Source organism: Rattus norvegicus, chromosome 11 (genome assembly GCF_036323735.1).
Source record: "Rattus norvegicus strain BN/NHsdMcwi chromosome 11, GRCr8, whole genome shotgun sequence".
Lineage (NCBI taxonomy): Eukaryota > Metazoa > Chordata > Mammalia > Rodentia > Muridae > Rattus > Rattus norvegicus.
Genome location: NC_086029.1, coordinates 98103676 through 98129975, shown reverse-complemented (window position 1 = coordinate 98129975; position 26300 = coordinate 98103676). Strand labels below are relative to the sequence as shown.

The 26300-nt window shown below is 37.7% G+C and overlaps 1 protein-coding gene across 22 annotated transcripts in view; it reads right to left on the bottom strand.

Annotated features, from left to right (window-relative positions):
* The window catches only part of Dnm1l (dynamin 1-like), a 51615-nt gene that overhangs the window by 5688 nt on the left and 19627 nt on the right, over positions 1–26300 (bottom strand). For 4 of the 22 annotated variants that reach the window (XM_063270235.1, XM_039087900.2, XM_063270240.1 and 1 more), the window contains exons 3-14: positions 24236–24282; positions 23815–23886; positions 21568–21654; positions 19886–20048; positions 16827–16947; positions 14314–14445; positions 12233–12439; positions 5918–6038; positions 5570–5725; positions 5329–5418; positions 3556–3648; positions 1505–1561 (exon numbers count right to left, since the gene is read on the bottom strand). In XM_063270235.1, coding sequence (XP_063126305.1) covers positions 1505–1561; positions 3556–3648; positions 5329–5418; positions 5570–5725; positions 5918–6038; positions 12233–12439; positions 14314–14445; positions 16827–16947; positions 19886–20048; positions 21568–21654; positions 23815–23886; positions 24236–24282 — 1346 coding nt within the window. Of the gene's footprint in view, positions 1–500; positions 534–812; positions 891–1504; positions 1562–3555; positions 3649–5328; positions 5419–5569; positions 5726–5917; positions 6039–12232; positions 12440–14313; positions 14446–16826; positions 16948–19885; positions 20049–21567; positions 21655–23814; positions 23887–24235; positions 24283–25521; positions 25561–26300 lie in introns of all 22 variants that reach the window. The other 18 variants (XM_039087888.2, XM_039087889.2, XM_063270236.1 and 15 more) reach the window with 7 other exon arrangements.

Genomic DNA, 26300 nt, shown 5'->3' with positions numbered 1-26300 from the left:
TAGTACAGACACTGACGGAAACACGGAAAGCACTGGATAGGTGAAACGTTTATAGAGGAGATGTCCCAAGCATCATTTCCATCCCTGAAATCTTTATTTGTTTGAGACAGTGTTTTTCTATGTATCCCTGGCTGTCCTGGAACTCAATCTGTAGACCACGCTGGCCTCAAACTCAGAACTCCACCTGCTTCTTCCTCCCAGTGCTGGAATTAAAAGTATGTGCCACCATGCTCAGCTCCATATCTGAAGTCTTTACGAAAGAGGTCACTGAAAGTTAATCTTGAAAGTAACAGCAGTCGGAGAGGCTACTGTTAGTAGTTAAGACAGTGCTAAAGCTAGACTAATGCCACCTTACAAGGGTTAGATAGAAGGAACATTAAGACCATACACAGACAACAAAAAAATGGAGGGCACTGTACAAACAGGTTCTTGATTAACTTGAGTGTTTTAATAAGAACCAAAGGCACCACCAACATTTCCATCTGAAGCAAGAGACTCACATTTTTAGTTTCTCTTCTGTTGTCCTGAATTAACTGTTAAAAGATATGTTAAAACATGCAATTTAACAAGCAAGATTTAAATAGCAATGGCTTGAAAATTTTAAAGTTGATAATTTCCTTTTAGAATTATTTTTCTCCATATTATCTTCTATATAGCAAGCAAGGGAAAGCATGTCAACAATACTTTGTTATACAATTTAAAAATTTGGACTAGGCTAACAGTTTAGCACAGTATCCCATATCAATATTGTTTCATTCAGTGTACTGTCTCCAAACTAGGCATGCAGGCTTAGATTAGGAATCAGAACAGACCTTGCCATCAGCCTCGGCAGAAGCGGCAGGGGAGGGCTCCTGGGAGGCAGGTGCCAAAGCACTTGGAACTTTAGAAGACTGAAGGCAAAAATGCAGGGGGGAAAAAAATCAAGGATGCCAAAAATGCATTTGGAAACATTTATAGACAAAACTTCCTCTCCATAATGAAATAGTTAAGTAATGTAAACTAGAAGTAACCATGGAGCTGTGTGTGTACTCTGTTTTTATCTCCTACACCACTGTTACTGTTAAGTTTTTTTGCAGATGAACAAGAAAACCCAAATCCAACAGCAACTGCTGCTGCGTTTTTTGTCTGTTTTTGTTTTTTTGCGGAGGAGATGTGGGTGGAAGGTCACTTCATATCTGACAAGGAACTCAAGGTAACAGGTATGACAACTCTTGAAAGTTACTGCCAAAAGTTAAAATCTATGACATATGTTGTTGTCTTCCCTTTGTCTTTCAAACGCCTTTATGACAAAGTCATTCTGACCAAATAAGAATCTTAAAAAAGAAATCCTGACACTTAAAAGCCATCTTTCTTTTTAAATTATTCAAAGTTTTTTAAAACTTATGCATACCCCTTAAGTATTAGAGACAGGAAGAAAAATACATTCTCACAGAGAAATACACTCAGCCGAGGCTGACCTTTGGGTGTGGGGAATTATATTATAAAAACATTTTTATTTCTTTACCTTGTCTCGCGATACAGCGGAAGGTAGTTCTCTTGCTAGTCTGTTTCTTCTTTGTTCCTATAAAATGTTACAAAGCTTTTCTGATTATCAGAACATTGAGATGTTTATCTTAGTTGAAAAGTATGGAGTAACTTACACATATTACTGTTGGAACTTATGCCATAATCAATTATATTTTTAAATAAATAAATCTGAAACCTATGTCTGTTTTCTGTCCAAACACATCTGCTAAGGGATATAATACAGCATCAGTAGCAGTGGTTCCCTTTATCAGGGACTCCCAAATGAAGGGCAGTAGATAAACTTCTTTTCCTCAGAAGGTAAGGAACACTGACTTAAACTGTTTCCACACCAACATGGCACACAGGCTTTCAGCATACCATGAAGAATCTGAAGACACACTTCACAGAAAACCTAAACCCTTAAATGTCATTCAGGCAACAAAACAAAACCCCCATAACTTAGATGTCTATTTGAAAAAAGGTTTATCCCTTTAAAGAATATTGTCTTCTGGTAATGGTATCGATAACCTATTTAACAGACTGATAAATTACTCGTTGCTATATTATCAAATGGTTACAAACTATAGAGATGGTGTTAAAGTTGTCATGTGCTGAGCACCTGCAATACTGTAACAAGTAGATGTAACAAATACAGATTAAGGTAATAAGCCTCTTACAGGCATTTGGAAAATGTAAACCTGAGGTGGTAGAACAGCATGTATCAAAATTGCTCCTCAAGTGAAAACATTTCATGAACATTCTCAAGCTTGCAAAGATCTATTACGTTAACAAAGTTTCAAAAATGATTCCTTAGTTTTCCTGGGCTACCAAGTGGTAAACCCCACTCTCACTGTTAGGAGGCCCACAAGAACACCACGCTACTCAGTGTAACATATGCAGAGGTCACACACTGGACTCCTACAGGGTCCTTCTTTCCCTACTTATGGGACCTTTTCATCCTACTGGGTGGCCTCATCCAGCCCTCATGTGATGGTACCTAGTTTTATTGTAGCTTGTTATACCATGTTTGGTTTATGTCCCTCTTTTCTGGAGGAAGGTTAAATGGGGGTAGACCTGGGAGAGGGGAGGTGGGGGAAGAAACTGGGGGGAGGGCAGGGAAAACTATGAGAGAATTAAAAAAATCATAAAATCTTTTAGGTAAAAAGTTAAAGATAGAAAAAAATATGATAGAACATACGGATTTTAATACTATATTCATCCTATAAGTTCTACAGAGGTTCTATAGTTAGGGTTCTCTAAAACCCTAGCACACTTGTCATACATGACCGTATTAGTTAAAACAAAACTGCTCCAAGCAAAATATTCTATTGAAATTGATTTCAATGTTACAAGAATCCTTAAACCAAGGAAGTATGTGCCTACTTCTTGAAATAATTTTATTTTACTTTATGCTTATGGGTATTTTGCCTGCATTTATGTCTGCTTACCACATGCATGTTGGTGCCTGTGGAGGCCAGAAGAGTGTGCCAAATCCCTTGGACCTAGAGTTACAGATGGTTTTGAGTTGCCACACAGGTGCTGGGAATTGAAACCAGGCCCTCTGAAAGAACAGCTAGTGCTCTCAATCCCTGAGCTATCTCTCTAGTGCAGCCATATCGGCCTAGATTTAACATAACTTGCCTAATTCGCTTTTTCAGTGTTGGGGGGGGGGGCTTTATTGTGAGGAATCTACACTTTTCCAAATTATGAAGTTAGGTAATTCTTTGAATGTTTCCTTCATTGTTTGCAGAACTAAAAACAAAATAAAACAAAACACCCTCAATTATAAGCATTCACTTGGTTTTATATACTTCAAAGAACTATAATGGTTACTGAAAAGGAGAGATCATTCTGCAACATTAAAATAAATCCTTTTTGATTAGTAAGGAAAAATAATTGTCTCAGGTGATTTTGAGAACTAAAATTAACCTAACAATGAAATGAATTTAGGATATCTCCTAGGCATACAACCAGCAGTAATATGCCACATCTCTTGTACAAATCTACTTGCACCTGATCCAGCCCTTTGAAAAATGATGCCCTACTCACCTCTATGTTATTGTTCATTAGCCCACAGGCATCAGCAAAGTCGGGGTGTTTTGTGTTGATATATGCTAGCTCAATTGCCACTAAGTTATGTACCTATAAAAAAAACAAAATAAGGCTAATAAAAAAAAATGCCAGTCTAACCTAACCTTGAGAAGTCTAAATATGAAAACCTTAGTATACAGACAATATTGCAAATGTGTAAGAAACATTTCCATACACTTGATGACTATACGCCAAATAACACTTTATGCCTAATGATAATTAAATTATTTACTTTCCAGACTTAAAATTGCACTTCCAAGAAAGAAAACATGACATTAAGTTAGCTTTAAAGTAATTTCCCATTACTGCGAAAAATTATGTATTTGATGCAATTTTAAGTTCCAAGCCTTCAAAACGCAACTTTGTTATTCAAACTTCAGATCATACATTATAGTGTCAAAGCTTATGTTCAATTTTAAGTAATTAGTTCATAAGTGGGCATAAGTAAAAATGCTAATTTTATTTGAATAACAAACATATTTAAGCCTGAGGTAGTTAAGTTATAACTTAGCTTTAACCATGAAACATACAGATAAAATTAATGGGGCTAAAAGTCTAATGAGACAGCATTCAAAAGGAAACATGAAGACTTATGTTTTCAATCTTCTACAAAATTCCTAAGGTTTACAGAGAATGAACTTAAATTTTTATCTTTAAAAAAATTAATGCCCCAAGTTAATAAAGATGAAAAAAATTAATGCATATTAGTTATGCATAAGTGGTTTCATTTGTGATGTTTTCATCCATGTTTTAACCATACTCACCATTGCCATTCTTGTCCTCGCCCCCACCTCTTTCTCTTCCCAGTTAGCAGTCCCACTTCTCTCAGGTCTTTAATGACCTGACCCACCTGAGTTTCATTAGAGTTGCTTACAGAAATACTGGTGAGGGCAAGGGATTGTTTACAGAACCATGGCCACCCTTAATGTGTTTTTATCTTCTAGGCTTTAAATGCTTCTGGCCACAGCTTTTCTCCAAAACTTAACTCCCCTACTGCCAACTCTGAACGAAACAATTATCAAAATATTACTTATTAAGTTCCAAATGAACACAGTGTGAGCTACTTGTTAGCCCAGTAGCTGTTTGTGCCAAGTTAAACAATAAGGTACACATAAAAATATGGAGGTCATTCAAGAGGAACCAAGGCTCCATGACTGCCCTGTACTCTCTCAAGTTTCAGAACACCACTAATGGTGCAGAGCTGGTGCCATGAAGTTCCAGTGATCTATAATGCTGGTGGGTAGAGAGTGAGATCAGGCTTTAGGCTTCTGACTCTAACAGTAATCCCTGTTTACAAGAGTGATCACTCAGCAGCCGCTCACCGAGATTTCCAAGGGTATGGTTAATGAACTTCAGGTGAGGCTCAATGCATTTTTAGTGGCCAGAAGGAAAACAAAAAACTGCTACCCACTTGGAGGCATAAGTGTAATTTCAATTTCACCATTTTAATGGGGATGGGAGTGGACAGCTATAGCTCACTATGGTAATAACTAACTACTATCATTAGGATATAGAACAGGAAAATGTGGAAGAGACCAAATTACCCTGATGTGCTTCAGAATAAAAGTAAGCTTGTTGTAAAGGTCTGGTTACTGAGTCCATAGACAAAGAATTCCCACAAAAAAAAACAAAACAAAAAAAAAAAAAAACAAAACAATGGCAGCACAGAACAGAAGTAGCTAGAAAGTCCTCATGAAATCGAATGGCAATTCAAATAAAACAATAGCTCACCATTTCATTTGTCACGGGCAACCTTTTACGAAGAAGACAAGTCACTACTTCAACTATGGCATCATGGAGTTTAGGGAACCGTAACAGTTCCTGTATGTAGTAAAGAAGTAAAAATGTTAGTCTGTCTAACTGAAAATGAAACAATCACTGAAGTACTAAGTTGTAGATTTGGTTTTACTCATTCCTCCCATTCTATGGACACAGGACTCTGGGGAGCCCGTCCCACCCGTCCCACTGGTACCTGTGTGCTGTAGTTGCTACAGTGCTGAATGATCCTCTGCATTTCCTCGTGGACCAGCTCCACACAGCGGAGGCTGGGCTCCTCTAGACGCTTAATCTGACGTTTGACCAGTAACTCAAATGAAACTTCAGGCACAAATAAAGCTGGACGGGGGCCCTGAAAAAGCAAAACTTAGCTTCGTATCATTATAGCTATGTTCATTTTCAGGTCTTCCAAAGGATTAAAAAGGAATTCCATTTTTGTTCTTTTTCCTAAAAAAATTCCAAGTATGAGAATAAAATAAATTGTACATCAACTTAAAATATGCTTAAGCAAATGAAACTTTAACCTGTTGTTAGGCATACTCACAGTAGCATTTCTAATGGCGGTCAAGATGTCAATAGTGTTAAGGCCACCTAGTGGATCAACAGATTCTAAGGTTCGCCCAAAAGTCTCATGGAAAATATAACAAATCCTAGCACCACCACATCTGAAAAGCAATGAATTATACAAATATGCATTACTATAAGGAAAGCAAGCTACAAGTTACGTCTGTCTTTTTTTTCAAAGATTTATTTATTTACTTATTATATGTAAGTACACTGTAGCTGTCTTCAGACACACTAGAAGAGGGCATCAGATCTCATTATAGATGGTTATGAGCCACCATGTGGTTGCTGGGATTTGAACTCAGGACCTTTGGTAGAGCAGTCAATGCTCCTAACCACTGAGCCATTTCTCCAGCCCAAGTTATGTCTGTCTTTAAGCTTTAAGGCTGTTTCATTTTCCAACAAACCCTTATCAAAAACTCAATGGCTGTATTAATTTACATCCCCATCAACAATGAATAAGGATTTCTCTCTTAATATATATACCCGAAGTACTTGTAAATGTTAAATTTCTTTCAAATTTTGTGATTTTTTTCCTTTAGAGCTAAGTAGTATTTAAGTAGTATTTAGTAGTATTTATAAACATATGTTTATAGATTATACATTCACCTGTTGATAGATACGTAGGTTGATCCCAACTCTTGAGTGAATAAAGCAGCAATAAACATGGAGCACAATCACCTTTCTGTAAGTCAAGTTATCTGGGGATATGCCCCAGAGTGAAGGAGCTGGGTCAGATGGTAGTACTATTTTTAATTTTTTGAAAAATATACAAGCTCATTTTCACAATGGATGTATTAATTTGTACCTCCCATGAGCAGTGAATAAGAAGCTCTCTTTTTCTAACATTCTGTCAAATTTGTTGATGAAGACCACTTAAGACTGGGAATGAAGTACCTCAAAATTATGACCACTTTTTAAAATAATTATTGGCCACCTGTGTGGTTTTGTTAACACTAGTCTAATGATTAGGATTTTATTTCCTTGGTATTGAATTGTTGCAATTCATTATAAATTCTGATATTAGCATCTTTTCTAAGTATAGCTAGCGACATATTTTTGTTTGTTTGTTTTCTCTATTCTATGAGCTGTTTGCTCTGCTAATAGTCCTTTTGCTGTACAGAAACTTTTATTTTCATGTAGTCCCTATATGTTGATAACTGGGACTAGGTCCTGTGTTTTGGTGTTCTATTCAGAAAGTTCTTGCCTACCCCAATGTCTTGAGGGGGACTCTCTCTGTTTTCCTCTAGAAGTTTCAGTGGTCTTTGATCCATTTTGAATTTACTTTTGTATAAGGTCAAAGAATCTAAATTCATTCTGTTTGTGGACATCCAGTTTTGCCAGCACTTCTTGTTGAACAGGCTTTTTTTTCAAATGAATGTTTTGCCATTGTTAAAAATTAACTAGGCCTAGCATTCTCCTTTTAATTCTGGGTCCTCCATCCCATCCCATCCCATCCCATCCCATCCCATCCCATCCCATCGGCTTGTCTGCCAGCATAATGCCAGTACCAGACTGTCTTTATCACTATGGCTCTATAGTATCATTTGAGGTTGGCATGTGCCCTTTTGGGTCTATAAAAATTTTCCATAAATTTTAAAAATCCATCAAATATGACATCAAATTCTGATAGATATTCCATTAAATGTATAAATTAATTTTGGTTTCATGGCCATTTTTAAAATATTAATTCTGTCAATCCAGGAGCAAGATTTCTCCTTTTAGTGTCTTAAAGTTCTTTTTTGATGAATATTTAATTTTTCGAGTTATTTGAATAGGGTATTTTTCCTAATTTCTTTCTTTGAGAGTATATTGTTGATATATATTAAAGATTTTTTATGTTGATTTTGTATTGTGTACCTTTACGGTGTTTATTAGATGAGTTAGTTTTCTGGTAGACTTAATGGGGATCTCTTAAAAGAATCATGTCATCTACAAACATGGTTTGACTTTTTCCTTCCCTGTCCCCCTTTCTATGTCTTGTCTTCAAGCAAAATCTCTGAGGCAGATTCTCTTTTATTAAAGTTTAGGTAATTTCAGGATTATGGGTAATATATGTCTTCATATGATTTAGTATATAGTAGCTATTTAATACAAGGCTCAGGCAGCTGAAACTTGTTAAATGGCATTCCCTGCCCTGCTAGCTTATAAGCTTCTCTCAGAAAGGAAATAGTACCTTACGTGTTTCTGCTGACTTACAAAGTCTACAACTCAGGCTAGACAATAAATATGTAGGCCTTTCAGTATTTGTTGCAACTACCAAAATCTGCCAGTAAATACAAAAACAATCTGTAAAAAAAAATGACTTGAAGTTAGGTATGCTGCAATAAAACATACAGCCTGACACTTAAATTTTATATAATTCCCAAATATCATGAAATACTAAATAAGTTTTTATTTAAAAATTGTGTATTTATATGTAAATATCATTCTTAGTCTTCCTAGTCACAGCAGGATGAGATCAAAGCAAAACTGACAGCTAGCAAGGTAAACACCAAATCCTGTGGTTCCAGCATCTGGGCTCATGATGGAATCATGTGGGTTCCAAGAGTCTTGGGTGACCCAACCCTCCAGCTCTGCTACCCACAGTCCTCACACTCTTTCTTAGGCCTACAGCTTGTTAGAATGGCCAACAGTTTTGGCGTTTCAAACACTCAGGGCTCTACTGCAGCTTGGTCTTCACCTTTGCAGCCTCACTTACTAACTCATTAACTACTCAGTGGCTTCTTGTAGAGAACTGGTCCTGTCAGTTTGGCCTCAGAGGCTGTCCAACATTGGCATAAGCCCCTATTACCCTGCTCACCCTTGCATGGGTCATACCTGTAAAACCAGTACCACACAGATGATGCATGTTTTCATTCTGCTGCATATACACTGGGAGGGAGATTGAGGGACCTCTCTGTATATTTGTTGGCAAATTCTTGTATGTCTCTATCCTTAAATCTAAAGTGTTTTTCTTTTTTACTGAGTATATGGACAGGAGAGGGAGAGAAAGGGGGAGTAGGGAAATAAGTATGTTTGGAGTCATGTATTTTTATATACTGCTGGCAGTAAGTTGTCTGTAACATACTGATTCGAAGAAATGAGGCCAAGATAGTATGTACAGCACCTGATAACATACAGGCATTTACCTGCCGTACGGCAGATGTGTGACGTGTAAGTTAAAGCAAACAAGAAGGAATAATCTCTGGTTGGTGAAGTTAATGGTAATTCTGTTTTTATGTTTTGTATTTATTTATCTGTATTTTCACTACCAATTATATACCATGTGTGTACCATGCCCAGACCACCATGTAAAGCTCTTCCACACTGGCTCCACAATGACCAATGTAAACACTAACTTGATTTCTACAACTAAAATGACTTCTTTTTCTAGAGCCTTTACTTTCCCCTCTGTCTTAGGTCTCTATTGCTGTAGTAAACACCATGACCAGAAGCACCATGACCAGAAGCATTTTGGGGAGGGAAGGGTTATTTCCCCTTACAGCTTACAGTCCGTTATGAAGGGGGTCAGGGCAGGGACTCAAGACAGGAATTGGGGCAAGAGGTCATGGAGGAGTGGGCTTTACTGTTTTGTTTAGCCCGTGTTCTTACAGAACTCAGGATCACCATCCAGAGTGGCTAGGCACTCCCACATTAATCAAGTAAGAAAATGCCTGACAAACTTGTATACAGGCCGACCGTATGAGGGTATCTTCTCAACTGAAGAGTTCCTCTTCCCAATGACTCCACTTTGTGTCAGGTACACATGAAACTAACCAACCTTACCAATCCCAGTGATAGTCAACCAAGAAAGATGCCTGCCAATTACAGGACTGTTCTTCAAACTGAGCGCTCACTGGCTATACCTAACAATGGCCAACTATAGGACAAAAAGAAGAAAACTTCAATCTTCCCACCCTCCTTCTTCTAAAATCTGTAAAAGTGGACCCACTCTCTGCCACGTGAACCTAAGCTCTCCGTGGAGCCCTTGTTCCCCATGCAGCAGTCTGCCCTATCTGTCTGTGGTGTTAAAACTTGAAATCTCTTCTAATAAACCTCATAAAAAGGATAACTTACTACAGTGTCCTCATTAGCCTCAAACTCAAAACTTCTTAATGTATATTAAGGAAACAACCAGGCTGGGTATGTAGCTTAGTCACAGAGTGCTTGCCTAAGTAACCCATACCCCAAATAGTTTAAGTGTTGTTGTAAAAACATAAAAAATAAAAAGTGGATTGTTGTCTTTTACCTCGCAGGGTCCAGCACCGCAGTGCCCCCAAGATATCTACTAGATATCTCGGCAGAAACACATCCCAACTCCACGGCGGCCCAGTGTCTCCTGCCGCCACACACTCTCCTACACTCAAACCCTCACATAAAAGAACACACAACACAATAATCTTTGACCCAATTGGTAAGATATAATTGCCCACTTAAACATACAAAGCCCGGTACCATCCATCCCTTGACAACATTAATAACAACCTGTAAATACACAGAGCGGAACCTTAAGGTCAGCCTCCATTGTCCTGCCATGGTCCCCCCACGTCCCCTTTCCATTCCAGTCTCCTCCTCTTCCTTCAAACTTCTCTTCCACTCATCCTTCCTTCTCCTCCAATGACAGGCCTCCTTCTATCCTGTACCTGACCCTCACCTGTACTTTACAAATTCAATGGGGAGAAGGTTCTAGTGAAGTCACCTGATTCCTGACTAAGAGAATAGGCAGCATTCCAAGAGGCAGTGGAATTAGCATCAAAATACAGCTAACTCCAGAGCAAACCACAACATTTAAGCACGATTATTGTGCTTTGGATGTGACTGGTCAGGTGTTTGAATCTCTCTCCAGTTGGTTTGGGTAGGTTTAGGTGTGGCCTTTCTGGGGAAGGAGGTCACTGGGGGCAGGCTGCTAGGTTTCAAAGCTAGACTCCATGTAGTTTACTCCCAGCTTGCTGCTCTAGCACCAAGCCTGCTTGTTGCCACATCTCCCTACTATAATGGTGATGGATGAACTCCTAGTCCCTTGGGAACCATCAGGCCAAACAAAACTACTTCCTAATGTAAGCTGCAAGTTGCCTTGGTCTGGATGCTCTATCAGAGCAATAGAAAAATCACTATTGCAATTTTAAAGGTTAAAAGCTGGTGAGATGGCTCAGAAGGGATGACACAGTAACAAGAATCTATCTTGGATTTTGCCCTGATAGACTTGAAAACGAGAGCAGAACAATAATAGTGGTAGCTAGGTCTATGGCAATATTAGTGGAGCTATTGACATTCCGTATAAAGCAGTGACTCAACCTTCCTAATGCTGTGACCCTTTAATACAATTCTTGATGTTGTGTTCACCCACAACTATAGTTATTTTTGTTGCTACTTTGAAATTGTAATTTTGCTACTATTATGAATCAAAATAAAAATATGTGTTTTCTGATGGTCTTAGGTGACCCCTATGAAGGTCAGTCAACCCCCAAAGGTGTCATGACTCATATAGGTTGAGAAACATGCTATAGAGAAATTGGAAGATTCTCACCAGGGATTCCAAAAATTATTCCCTCCCCCAGCTGCAAGTCATCTTGGGAGATGAGAGACTAGAAAAGGAAGCGAAAGGGTGATTGATGATGGGGCATGTAATGCAGAATCCATGAGACTGCCACCCAGCATGGGATGGGACATGGCATCAAGAGAGCTATTATGGGGTTCCCCAGACTTCTGTAACTAATTTACACGTGCTCTACAAACAAGCTCAATGCACTCAGAGCTTTATCTAGTCGGACTCTGGTGAAATCAGTCACCGACAGACATCTGGGGTGACAAGATGTTCATTTGCTCCTCCCTAGGCTTGAAGAGGCCTGACAACCCAAGCTCAATCCCTCAATCTCACAAGGGAGCAGGAGAGATAGCTGACTTTTGACCTCCACATGTCTGCTGTGCCACAGAAAGAAAGGGCAGTTGGGGGCAGGGGATGAATTTTACTTTAAAAATTAGAGAGAGGAAAAAAAAAGGAACCACTTCAAAGCCTGACATTATGGCATGGTCTTACAATTCTAGCTATGTGGGAAGCTGAGACAGGAGGATCATGAGTTTGAGGAAGCCTGAGAAAGAGTAGGGATATCGTCTTTTTTAAAAATGTTGCTTTTTAAAAAAACCTGTAACTTTACCATGTTTTTACACAATTTATAAACATATAACACAATCCTCCTGTCATTTCTATAGATTTATATTCCTATTTTATGGATAATAATCACAGATGATCTAAGTCACCGCAAAGATCCTTACAATCCAAGCACCCAAATCTTTACAAAACCTTCTTACTTACAGCTCAGAAGTTTCAATGTACTTTGCCGTTCCTTCAATAGTGTTACAATACTCTGTGGCAAACTTGGTAATGAGCTGGAGTAAAGTAGCACTTTTATCATCCACGGGCTCACCATAGCTATTTAGAAGAGACTGATACTGAGCAGCTAAGACATTTATTCTTGTTTTCAGCTCTGGTAAACAGTCTCTGATATGATGCATAAGTAACCTGAAAGATTAGAAAAGCAGGGTTTTAGCATAAAACTACATATTCTGATACTTTAAACAAGTCAATTAAAAATGTGTAAAAAGTGGAAAACGTTCTAGTACTCAGATCTTAAAAGTGTCTGAGGATTGGTGGCTAGATACTGGAAAGACTAGAAAGGTGGAAGGATTGAGCTGTTCAATCCCAAACAACTTGCTCACCAATGGCTAGGAAATAATTGGTCATATGAGGAAACTGCTAACTCAAGGAGAGAGCGCATGAAATTAGAGAGGCTGTATGTGCAGCACAGCACGCCCAGAAAGGGTCTAAAGCCCGGGCTCACCTTTCAATAATCCATGTACCTTACCTTACCTATCTCTTCTGACTGCGTCCTTTATAGTAATAATGACTTCATGTAAATAGTGTCAGAAGTGAGTTAGAGGACATCTAGTTATAATCTACCAAAGAATTACATTCTACGGTATATGGGGAAAACCCAACATAATTCTGTCAGAAGTACTCTGTTCGTCTAAGTAACTATAAGAATAAGAAAATAAATTTTTAGCTCTTCCACCATAGCACAAAAACAAGAAATACAGCAATCTTAAATTAGAGGTCCTTAGTCAATTTAACTGACATAGACCTTTCGCCCACCCAGTCTGGTGGTTGCGAGAAAACCAAAACAAAGCAATGCACATTATTTTATGTCACAGTGATCTAAAGTAGGCCACTCAGTCCAAGTCTACCTAGAATTCTGGTTTAATAACTTATCTTTTACAACAGGTATTAAGTATACTTAGTATAAATAAATCCATCTTACTAAGACCCAAATTCATTTTCCTTCAATTTATAGGATAAGTAATAATGGTTTTCACTTTAGTCACTTATACACAAGGAAGGCTTTTTAGTACCTACAGCATTAGTAGATATTCAGAACAGTAGGTATGGAACTCATGTTATTTCTATTATGAATAAATGTAAAGGGAATTCTGAGTTAGCTTGTCTATGAATATCACGTGATATCTGTAGCACATCATGTGATAACTGAACAATTTAATTAAATTCATGCAATCTGAAGTGTTTTGGAAGTCATCTAATTTCACTAAAGTTCAAAATCCTGTTCAATTTTCTTAACTGCTCAGGCAAGGTACCGTGGTGGCAGCTGCTCTGCTGACGTCAGTCTCTAAACCTCCTGCATCTGCATCGGCCGCTGATGCTATCCAGTCAGCCTGCTGCTGTTCTCATGGATCACATAAAACAGATGCGTATTTCGATTTCATTGGATGACACTTCAACAAGCCAGAAACAGGCAGCTATGAACTGCACAAAGAGATGAGCAGACTCCGCTAGGGGCTGACTCCAAGCCCTGAATCACTGGTGCCGCTTTGTGGGCATGGGGACAGTTAAATGATTTGGCTGGTGCTGGTTGATTCTGGAGGTTCTTAAGGAGAAAGGATGACCCCATAAGCAAATTTATCCCTATCAGGAACTTAGATCAACTTTAAATCTCCACTCCAGAGATCTGGGCTTCACAAATGTAAACTCCGTATGATGGGCTTCCCAAGAATTTGTTATTACTACTTGATTGTAAACAATACTGACAATGTTTTACTTGAACAAAATTTTTTTTGAATATTAAACCATATGATAGTAATTTGGGAAATGAGTTTGAATTGAAAAAAAAAAACCCACTTCCCAATTAAGAAAATTATCTGAATACTCAATCCAGACTACATGATTTAATATCAAACAAACCAAAAAACAGACGTTTGCTTCACAGGAACCCAGAAGTGAAGCTGGAAGGAACAGTATGAAAAGATCTGAAATGAAACCTGCACATTCTAGGACAACTGGTGGCAAAACAAAAACATTTCATCTTCAAAAAGTGAAAATGTTACCTATTCAGAGTCCTAGCAAGATACTTTGTTCCATTTCTGTTGGCCAGAGATGGGTACTTCTTTTGAAGAAAAGCATACTCATCACGGATTGAATCAGTTACACTCTTCTTATTGTTAATGTCCAGTTGGCTCCTGTGGTTGAAAAAGAGCAAACTTGTTCAACTCGAGTCATGAGCGGCTGCATCAGATGATGCCTCCCGACTTCTAACATGCTGTTTATTTACGCCTCCAGTGATCCTCCACAGCAATGGGCATCACCTTACATTTTATACAAGGCACTGATGTCTCAATGAACTCACACAAGGAAGGCACAGACAGCCAAGATTTGAACTGTGTGACTGAACTTAAGATGACTAGTATCAGCTTCACTGTTACTATTAACTATAAGCAAAAGCAGTATCCTTAAATAGGTTGTAAATTGATGTACAAATGTAATTATATCTTAATCTGCTTTATTTTATCCATGGGCAGATGACTAATTTCTACCAAAAATGAAAAAGTTAACTTAAAGTGTAATTACCTACAAATATAGTATGCAGTAGTGTATATAGCACATGCTTGCCTGAAAAGAAAATAGATATGTTTTCTTTAAGTGTGGAAAGGAATGTATGGAGGAACATACAGAGACAATGGGACAACCTTATATATCACTTAATAAAATAAATGTTTTTAAATGACTTGCGGGCCAAAGATGTTACAAGTGATTTAAAGTCTATTATATCCAGACCATGTAGAAACTAGAATTAGAACTTGGTCTCTTACAGTCCCATCTGGAGATCCATCCCATATACAGTCACCAAACCCAAACACTATTGCGGATGCCAAGAAGTGCATGCTGGCAGAAGCCTGATATAGCTGTCTCCTGAGAGGCTCTGAGAAGGCCTGACAAATACAGACGCAAATGCTCGCAGCCAACCACTGAACTGAGAACAGTGTCCCCAATGGAGAAGTTAGAGAAAGGACTGAAGGAGCTGAAGGGGTTTGCAACCCCGAGGGTTTGCAACAACAATATCAACTAACCAGACCCCCCAGAGTTCCCAGGGACTATGCCACCAACAAAAGAATACACATGGAGTGACCGGTGGCTCCAGTCCCATATGTAGCAGAGGATGGCCTTGTTGGGCATCAGGGGAGAGGCCCTTGGTTCTGTGAAGGCTTGACAACCCAGTGTAGGGGAATGCCAGGGCAGGGAGGAGGGAGGGAGTGGGTGACCTAGTGGGGGAGTACCCTCATTGAAGCAAAGGGAGGGGGATGTTATAGGGGGTTGCTAGAGAAGAAACCAGAAAAAGGGATGATATTTGAAATGTAAATTAAGAGAATATCCAATAAAAAAATAAAGGTTTGAAACACACACACACACACACACACACACATGCACGCACGCACGCACGCACGCGTGCACAAACTCGGTCTCTTGACAACTAGTTTCCATACCATAGAGAATCTCTGACCTAAGAGAAACCGTCACTGCCTCGCACAAGTCCTGCCTCCCGTGAGAATCTCAACACCGCTACAAACTGCTCACTGACAAGAAATAGTCAATACTAGTTGTTTTGTTTCTGTTCTAACATTTTTAATGCCAGCATTTTTTAGGATGTATCCTTAAAGTTTCCAAGTTACATTCTGGCAATAACACAGTATTACTAATGATATGGGATTAAAATGGTCATTAGAATTCCACTCCCTTTAAATTTTCTTGATTGGGCACAAATTAAATAATACTTTTTCTTTACCCAATGCCCTTATACATAATTTAAATAGCAGGCAAGAATTTGTAAAAGCTAATTATTAGTCATCTCCTGTTTGTTTACTTATTACCTTAGAAACACTTTTCATTAGAAAACTCAGAGAGGAAGAAATGTTTAAAAAGGGCCTCGGAAGTGACTCTGTAAAAACACTTGCTGCTGAGCCTGATACCCAAGTTTAAACCCCAACACTCAAATGAGAGAAAGAGAAAACTGGGTCCTGCCATTGTCCTCTGACCTCCACATACAGGTTAATACTTAAAAAAACCAAAACCACCACCACCACCACCACCACCACCACCACCACCACCACCACCACCACCCCCACAAAAATACTCAAGAGAGATATTATGAACCTCATCTCTTTATAGTGCATTGACCTCTGCAGCAATATCAGCATTAGAACAGGAGGGGAAACAAGACAGTACCACATTTCAGACTGATTTTCAGAAATTCAGACTTGCTTTGAAGTAAGAATGCTATGATTCTTATCCTATTCTTAAAAACAAAAACAAAAAAAAAAACCATTCTTTTCTTATTTACGTGTATATGTGTGCATCTGCATATTTATATGAGCACATGTATGCTGATGGTACCCTTGGAGGGCAGCAGAGGGTGATGGATCCCTTAGAGCTGTGGTTTTAAGTGGTTGTGAGTCACTCAATATGGGTGTGCTGGGAACCAAACTCTGGTCCTCTGGAAGAGTAACAAGTGTTCTTAACCACAGAACCAATTCTCCAGCCCCTTTATTCTATTTAAATAGCTAACCTGTTAACTACTCCAATTATTCCAAGCTTGACTGGAATAACCCTTCCCATCAATACATCCATGGCATCAGTACCCGCATCCATGAGATCAAGCTTGGTGATTACAGCTAGAGTTCTGCGCCCTGGTAAATATAAAAAGGAAGGGAGGAGAGATCCATTAAAAAAACAGCATTAAGTTTAGTAAAGGAAAATTTTCATCTATAGTTGTACTTAACACATGGCCTCTTTCACCATTTTGTTAAATATTTTTCTACCCTTTGCTTCCAGTACTTTATCTAAAATAAATTTAAATATGGCATGCAATTTTAAAATTTGTTTTCATGAGTAACTTTTGGAAATAACTTTTAAAAATTATGTGTATATGAGTGTGTCTATGTTTGTGCATGCGAGGGAGGCCACAGAGGGTGGTGGATCTTCTGGAGTTACAGTTACATAAGGACAGTTGTGAGCTGACTGCTATAGTTGCTGGGAACCAAACTCTGGTCCTCCACAACATTAGCAAGTGCTCTTAACCACAGACTCAACTCTCTAGCTCCATAAGTAAGTTCTTATTATTGCTTAAGTCAACATCTGTACACATTTTACATTTTAAAATTTACTATTTTTTAAAAAATATTTTATTTATGTATATATGTGTAGATCTACATGTTTATTCGTGCACACATGTGCTGGTGAAATCCTTGGAGGACATAAGAGGGTGTAGGGTCTCTTGGATCTGTAGTTATTTACTATGTAGACTCTTGCCCCTGCCCAACCCCCTTGGCAGTGCTGGGGAAGAAACCTAGGTCTTTGGGCAAGGTGAGTAACTGCTAAATTACACCCCCAGATTCTAATTTGGTTCTTTCTGACAAGTACATCCACTTTAATACATTACAGCACCACTACCCGGCAATGTCCTTTTTTGCTAAGTAACCAAACCTGTCTTCCAGTCCTACTTTTGTATGTCTTAGAATGTTATGTGACAGGAGGATGTCACTGATGTCTTTCATTCACCATGACTCACCTGAGTGCTGTCCTCACTGTAGTAGACATTAGCTATCACTGCTGAATACTGTTCTTTATTACATGGGTGTGCTAATTTGGCTATTCATTTCTGATTTGAGAAATAGCTGAGTTGTTTTTAGTTTGGGGGAATATGAATTAACTCAACATAGATGTTAGTACACAACAGGATATTTTTAAAAATTCATCTATCCATTTATTTTTGGGGTGGAAGGAATCGAAGGGGCATCTAAGTAGAACTGCATATATATGAGCTTTAGGATGGGGTTTGTTCTTTCCTTTCAGATCATCAGACTTAGCAGCAAGAGCCTTCACTTGCCAAACAATCAACCTGCTAAGCCCCAGATTTTTGAAACAGGATATCTGAGTGCACAACAGCCTGAGCTAATCCATTTATCCATTTGCTGGTATTCTATGTGCTAGCTTACCAGGCTCCCAAGAGGTTTTCAAATGAAAACGTAACATGCAATTGCTGACTGGAGTTGTTCTTCTTTCCCAAAGTGAACACAGCACTCCACATCAATACATGTAACAATTCCAGCTGCTCTGGCAGGTACAACTTCAGATAGGCATTTTCCCAGTTATGGACTTTTTTCTTTTGTTCCCAATTTACAAATCCCTACTTATAGTGATTTCACATTATCTTATTCCCATTAAGAAATTACATCTACATTGCCCTTAGCTGCTTCTGTGTATGTGCTCTGCATGCGTATTTATGTGGAGTCATGGGATGTCTTCCTCAATTACCTTCCACCCTATTATTTGAGACAGGGCCTCTCACTGAAGTCGGATCCCACCTGCTGGCTAAACTGGCTGAACAGTAAGCTCCAGGGGTCTGTCTGCTGTTCTCCTCCTGCCTCAGGCACTGGGGCTGCTAAGGTGTTCCTCTGTGCCTGCCTTTTAGGGATATGAACCTGGGTCCTCACTCTTGCACTGGAAATACATTTGCAACTGACACCTCTCTATATATTAATACTGATTGAAATTATTTCCCTGTAATGTATTGTCAATTTAGATTATTAGATCATCTACATACAAGTTCCAGGCCAGCCAGGGTATACAGTGGGATACTGTCTTAAAACAACACAATACAAAACAAAAAACCAACCACTCCTCCCCCCAAAAAAAACAACAAAAAAATATTACTAGATCAAATGTATCTCCATCTTTGCATGATTATTTTGTGTGTGTGTGTGTGTGTGTGTGTGTGTGTGTGTGTGTGTGTGTGTATGTGTGCGCGTGTGTGTGTATTTAGAGACAGGATTTCAGATATGGCTAGCCTCACACTCACTGTAGCTGACTGATAGTGACCTTTTCCTGTTCTCACCTCCCAAGTGCTAGGAGTATACGTGGGCACCATCACACATGACTAATCATGGAAGTTTTGATTGTACTTCTAGTATTCCTATCAAATTTTTATTTGAGATTATTTTTCAAAGCAGAAAAAGCCTGTAACACAGATGCTGGTTGTCAAGAATCTAGGTGACAAAACAGTTTCCTGTGGGTCAATTGCCCACTTACTCACAAAGCTAGCATTTCATACAGACTCAGAGACACCTCTAGTATCCTAAGTATCACAAAATTGCAACCTGGGAAAAGAATGGTTTATAACGGAGATGCCTTAAAAGACTCTCCTCTGTACTGAGCTTGTCTACTAGTGTGTTTGTTTTTAATCTGCAGACAGTAAATTCTATTAATTATCTCTCCTGCATCACAATAATCTATACAATTATGAGTTATTTGTTCTTAAATGTTGGCTATTCAAAAATTGAGATTCCATTTACACAAACAAGGAAACATTTTACAAAGTAATTTGATGTCAAAATTATAATTGGGCAGCTACTGAGAATATATACCTTATGAGGAACGTTTTCCTTTATAGCAATCAAGTAACTATTTTCCATCTTAATTGCATTTAAATTTGTTAGAAAAGCAGGAAAGCATTTTAAGATCTCTACTGAGATCTACTGGATACACTCCTTTCAATAAAATTCTTTTCTTGAGGAAAGATTTACCACTGTAAATCAACATCTATTTAATATAAACATCTGTCCTTACCATCTGGATCTACCTCTCTGGAAATCTTAAGTGCCTCTGACGTTGCCATATCTGTATTTGCAGCAGTGACAGCAAGGATAATGGAATTGGGATTACTGATGAACCGAAGAATAAGTTCTCTGATTTGAAGCTCAATATCCTTGGGCTGATCACCTACAGGTACCTAGATCAAACGAAGATGAACTATATAAAAATCAACTCAGCTTTTTCTACGCATTTAATTCATAGAATACAGGTATTTCTATATATACAAATAACTAAATTAATAATGTGCTATAGAGGTATTTGTTAATCTAGTAATGGCCAAAGCCTCAAATATCAAAAATTCACTATTGCATAAATCATGTCAAGAACTGCTGAGCACCAACTGCATACAGACGAGCTCTCAGTGATAAGCAGCGCGCACACACACACACACACACACACTGCATACAGACGAGCTCTCAGTGATAAGCAGCGCGCTCGCACACACACACACACACACACTATGAGTAAGTAAATACTAAGGCACACTCATCATCTCAGTGGCAGATGTACTTAGCAACAACACAGAGTAGAGCAGAACAGAACAGAGCCTGGCGAATGATGCCTTTAGATTCTTGCTTTAGATGATGTTTAAAAACAGAATAATCAGGATCTACCTCAATTAGATGATGATGATTAATGACTGAGCAGAAATTAAAAAAAAAAAAAAAAAGGACAGAGCGTGGTAACCTGTAATCCCAGGATCTAGGAGAGTAGAAATTCCCCACTACAGATGGTTAGAGGCTATCCTGGGATGTCTAAATATACAAACAAACTAGAGAAGTGCGAAAAGAGACAGGAATAGACATTTATAAGAACTTTAATTTGTACTCTCGGTAAAGAGGTAACTGGGAAGTCAGTGAAGAGACTTTAAGCCAAGAAATGATGATCTAATTTTCATTTTAATAGAACAGTGTGGTTACTAAAAGTAAAAAAGAGAGACCTATTATTTACCCTGTAAGTTTAATTATACAAGCCGAGTGAAATAACAAGAGTTACTACCTGTCATGAATATACTTAGAGGTGACAGAATTCTGGATATATTATAAAAATAAGGAAAGCCTAGGAGACTTGCTGAAAGGAAGGGGAAGAGACAGTTAAGAAATGTCAGTGATGACTGTAAGGTTTTGGCTGATCGATTAGAACAGTGGGATTGCCATCTATGCAGATAGGGAAGATGACAGAAGGATTAAACACAGATCGGAGTTTGATACTGGACATAGTAAAGCTTATTAAAACATTGCAATGTGTATACCAAGTGGATAGTTGGACTTGTATCTGGAAATAATCTGAATGTTCACATATTCAAATTAATGCACTAAAAGCTGAAGATCTGAAAATACTTTCAACCTAATTAGATTATAATATGAGTACTTCAAGAGGACAAGAGGCCAAAAAAAAAAAAGAACTCTGATTACAGACTTAGGTGAGATGAGAAGAAACCAGCAAAAGACACTGGAAAGAGGTGGCCAGCAAGATTACAGACGAAACTGTAGATACCCTGGGAGCCAAGGTAAAGAAAGTGTTTTAAGGAGAAAGAAGGGCTAAACTATATAAAATGATCTGATAATAACAATAACTGTGAAATTACTCATTATTCTCATTAGGTCAATGTTAAACAGAAAATAAAACACATTCCTTTAACAGCTGTTCCTTACTTTGGTCATTCCTGGTAAATCCACAAGCGTCAGGTTGACAACGTTGGGCGAGAAAACCTTGAGATGGATTGGCTCAGGGCTTACTCCCTAGAAACAAGATTCAACTATATTAAAATGAATTTCAATGAATTATGAAATGCTAGAGCAAACTATATTCAAGTACATAGAGTTTAGATGCCTTAAAGTATTTATTAAGCTATGGTTCCTAAAATCTTTCAATAATAAAAGTTTGATGAATTATATAAAGGAGAAGGCAGCCAATCAAATAACAAAGAAGGATTATCATCCTATACAACCTTATACCATTAATATATAACATTTCTTCTCCCTATACATTTTACTTTTTTATATGTATATGCCAATTTTTAAAAAAGCGTTTAACAGATTAAGTACTTAAAAATAATGCATTTTTATTTATCCAAAATTATGCTCCTGAATTGATGGTGCTAAATTGAGAGAATAATAGAGGAGAAGCTATTCCCACTAATTTGGTCACATATTGGAACATCAAGTGGAAATTTGTACATACATAGTGAGTCTGCTCAGGCAATATATCTCAGTTTTCAGATCCCCAAGACACAAAGCCACCCTGACATAATCTAGTTATACTCCTGTCACATTCCAGGTACAGCTGCTGTGAGGCATTTAGGGAAGTGTGGTGTGTGGTGGCAACAGGCAACAGCAGGGACTGGAAGGCGCCAGCTCAGAGTCTGACACTCAGCAAAGCACTGGTACTGAGAGAGACAAATATTTTCAACTGGCACACAGCCTCAACGCTGCTCAAAATGCCTCGCCGTCCGTCAGGAAGTAACTACTGTATCATACTATCCGTCAGGAAGTAACTACTGTATCATACTATCCGTCAGGAAGTAACTACTGTATCATACTATCTGGCAACGAGTATATACTGGATATTATCACTAGGCTCAAGGTCACTTGTGAGATTCAATGTTCCTCCAGATAATACAGAATAGCAATAAACATAAAAAGAGAACAGTAATTACAATGAAGGGTATAAAATGGATTTAAATGAGGCCGATTTTGACATTAAAAGTATCCTAGATGCTTGATTTAAATTCTCACATTCTTAGAAAAATTTAACTATAAACAAGTACTATGTAATTAAGTTCACAAAATATAAGTGAAGTACTTTATATGTATAAAAGTTTTAAGGTGTGTGTGTGTATGTGTGTTTATGTGTGCACACATACTGTTGACTTGCAGAAAATAGAATCACCTGGGGAAAGGGCACTCCTGTAGGAGATGGTCTTTATCACTCTTGAATTAGATAAAAGACTTATCTAACTTTTGAGTGGTACCTCAACTATGTAAGTAGAAAAGGACAGTTAAAAATTAGTATGTATTCCTGCACTCAATATTTCCTTCTGATTCTGAACATGTGAGCAGCTGCTTCAAGCTCCTGTTGTTGTCACTTCCCTGCCACAATGGACCATAAAACCCTTCCTTCCCCCTCGCTTTTGTTAGAGTTTTTATCACAGCAATAGAATAGAAACTGCATGTGTTGCCGAAGATCTAGTTCACCTCTTTCACCAAACAGTCTACCACTGAGCTCTGTCCCTAGCCTTTGGTGTTTACAAAACTATTTCAGTGTATATCTCAAGCTGCCCTTGAACTCACATCTGCCTGCCTCTACTGCCCCAATCCTGGGAACTCAGATATAAACCAAGACAACTTATACAAGAGAGATAATTATTCACTTAAGTTTTTATGTTTGTGGAATACTCTGGTGTTGTTGTTTTTGTTGTCTGAGACAGGGTTTCTCTGTGTGGCCCTGATTGTCCTGGAGCTCTCTGTAGACCAGGCTGGCTTCAAACTCACAGAGTTTGCCTCTGCCTCTGCCTCCCAAATGCTGGAATTAAAGGTGTGGCCACCACTGCCTTGCATGAGTACTTCATTTTTTAAGAAAGCTTAAGATTATGAAATTATAAACCAACCTAGGCAACACATGACTGTAATTTCCAGCTACTCAGGAAGGTGAAACAGGTGTATTCCAAGTTCAAGACTAGCTTTGATAATTTCATGAGACACTGTCTCAAAAAAATAATAGTATTATTAAGGCTTTAGAATATAGCTCAGTGGGAGAACACTTACCTAGCATGTAAGGAGTAGTTCTAGAAGGAGAGAAGAGTGTGACTGTACAATACACTTAAATATTATTATATACAGAAAACATTCAGCAATGGATTTACTTTTCGAAAAGTCTTCCAGGTTTGAAATAATGCCTACCTTATTATTTCCTGAAATTCTTTCAGTTTCATTTTCAATTTCTTGTCGAATTTCATCAAAATCTGTGTAAAGCTAAAAATTATTAAAACAAAAAGAATCAAATTCTAAATAAGACCAGACACTCTTAAGGGATGGAGGCCACATTTAAAGAATATATATGGATTTACTGCAGAAAATTAGTTCACATTTCTCACATACACATACATTTTTCTAAGATTTGTTTCAAAGTTGCCTGATGTCACAATATTTAAAAATGTCCACATTAGACAGAGTCAAGGCAAGTTAAAGTACAGCAGTGAGAAGCGTCACTGAGAAAAGTTCTACTTTACAGGAAGCAAGAGACACTTCCAGTAAGACACTAACTGTTTCTTTGCAAAATGCTATTTTCTATGTTTTTTTAATTATATTCTTCAGTGATTACCTTGTTTTTGGTGTGAAGAAATTTACCCCATTCTTCTGCTTCAACTCCTAGAAAAAGAAAGACTCATTTTTTAAAGACTGGAAATTAAGTTTTATAATTAGGAATTTAAAAAGGTAACACAATAAACTTTTTTTTTAACTACAAGTTAACAGATGTTTTAATTTTAGGATCTGCTAAATACACATTCACATTTTTAAAGTACGCCACAGACTACAAAGGCAGGACTAATTTCAAGTAGAGTTGCCTGAAAGTCCTCCCTGAATTTGAAATCTATTTTTTTTTTTTACAAATAAATTGTTCATTTCCTATTTGTGATTATAATAATTTCTTTATATATCTTACATATGAAAGCAATATCCAATTAAAAATTTTAAAGAACTAGAAAGGAAAATTAAAAACCCCACTAGATAATGCAAAAAAAATCATAAAGCAAACGTGTACATAACAGTTAAAATATACATGCCATATATGAATGAAATAGCTAATTTTTCTGCTTTTGAAAATCCTGGTCTTTTATTTGGTTTTCTGTTGGCTGCGTATAAAGCTCTCAGTGGCAGGGTAGTAGTTGTCTTGTAATGCAGACTGCCAATGTGATTTCTCCTAAGGTCAAGTCTATATTTTCTTATGGAATTATAAAACAGAAATGAATGCAAAGTGAGTGAAGATAGAAATATATATGTATGTAAGGAACTGACACCTGGCTAGTTTCCAGTCTGTTCCTGACATCTTACCCAAGCACTGCTATTCTGCCTTCACCAAATTCAGAAACTTAAATATCTTAATGATTTAAAGTATTTAATATATAAAAGTCACTTGAAATAAAAGTAAGATTTTCATATAAATACTTACTTAGTAAAAGGTATATTGTTCTTTGTTGGAATAAAGGTATATAAAACCAGATCCTTTTTGCAAATAAAATGTTCATCTACTTGAAGCTTAGAACCTTCTTCTGAAAAGGACCTTTGACAGACCAGACTAATGTAGGTGACAGAACTCATGGAGGCACTACTACATACAAAAGGGGTATTTTAACTTAATTAGTCATATAAAAGTTTCAGTATCTGCAGTTGTGTTTTTGTAAAAATTAAATTCTGTCACCAAAAAGGGCTTGCATGTTAATGCAATGCCAAAATACTAACAAGAACCACCAAAACCTGCAATCAATGGAAACAGGCAAATAAAAATGGAAGAAAAAAGGTGCGCACAGCCTGTAGGGTACATAAGCACACATGCAGGCACACGAAAAAGGGAGGGAGGGCGGGCTAAAAACAAATGGATAAAGAGACCTTTAGAAAGGTGTCTTGAGTTTTTCCATGTAGCAGGGTCTGTAGTTAAAGAGAAATAAATAGCACAAAGTAATTTTAGTGCTTATCCCTAAAACTTTAAACGTTTAAAGAACTGAAATGTGTAGAAACACGATTACACTTCAAATGTGCATAAGCATTTAATTATTAAAACTTATGAGAATCATAAGAACAAATATTTTATGTACTAATAATTTGCACATTGTGTGTGATACTTCAACTTTTTAAGAATTTTACTAAGTGAATTTCCATTTTACTCTCGAAGTTTGCCTGAGACATTTGAAATCCTGTTGTGGGGGAGATAAGCCATCTGGTTTACTAGAGGGTAGCAAGTATGATAAGCACAGCCTTTACAACCTTCAGAGTTAGTAAGTAAATGCTATTTGCTGAAAATGACTGTTCACAAGGATAGTTTCTTTAAAATATAAATTGCATTTAGCAAAACACCACAAATGCATGAGCTCAATCCAACAGGACTCTACTGTCACAGTTCTTGTACTTAGTATTCATTACAAACATTAAACAAAGTATTTTATCAGCTTTCATAGACCTCGGTTTAAAGTTACACTTTGTTTCATTTTACAGTGTGTTACTCTTAACCCATTATTGGTAACTGGGCCTTTCTTATGTAAAAACCTCAAGGAGCTTTTATAATAAGGTTTTATAACCAAGACACTGAATTCTTTTATGCAAGACATGCACTTAAATGTACAAAGCAAAAACAACACTGACTCCTGAGGCAACCTGAGCCAGATCAAGAA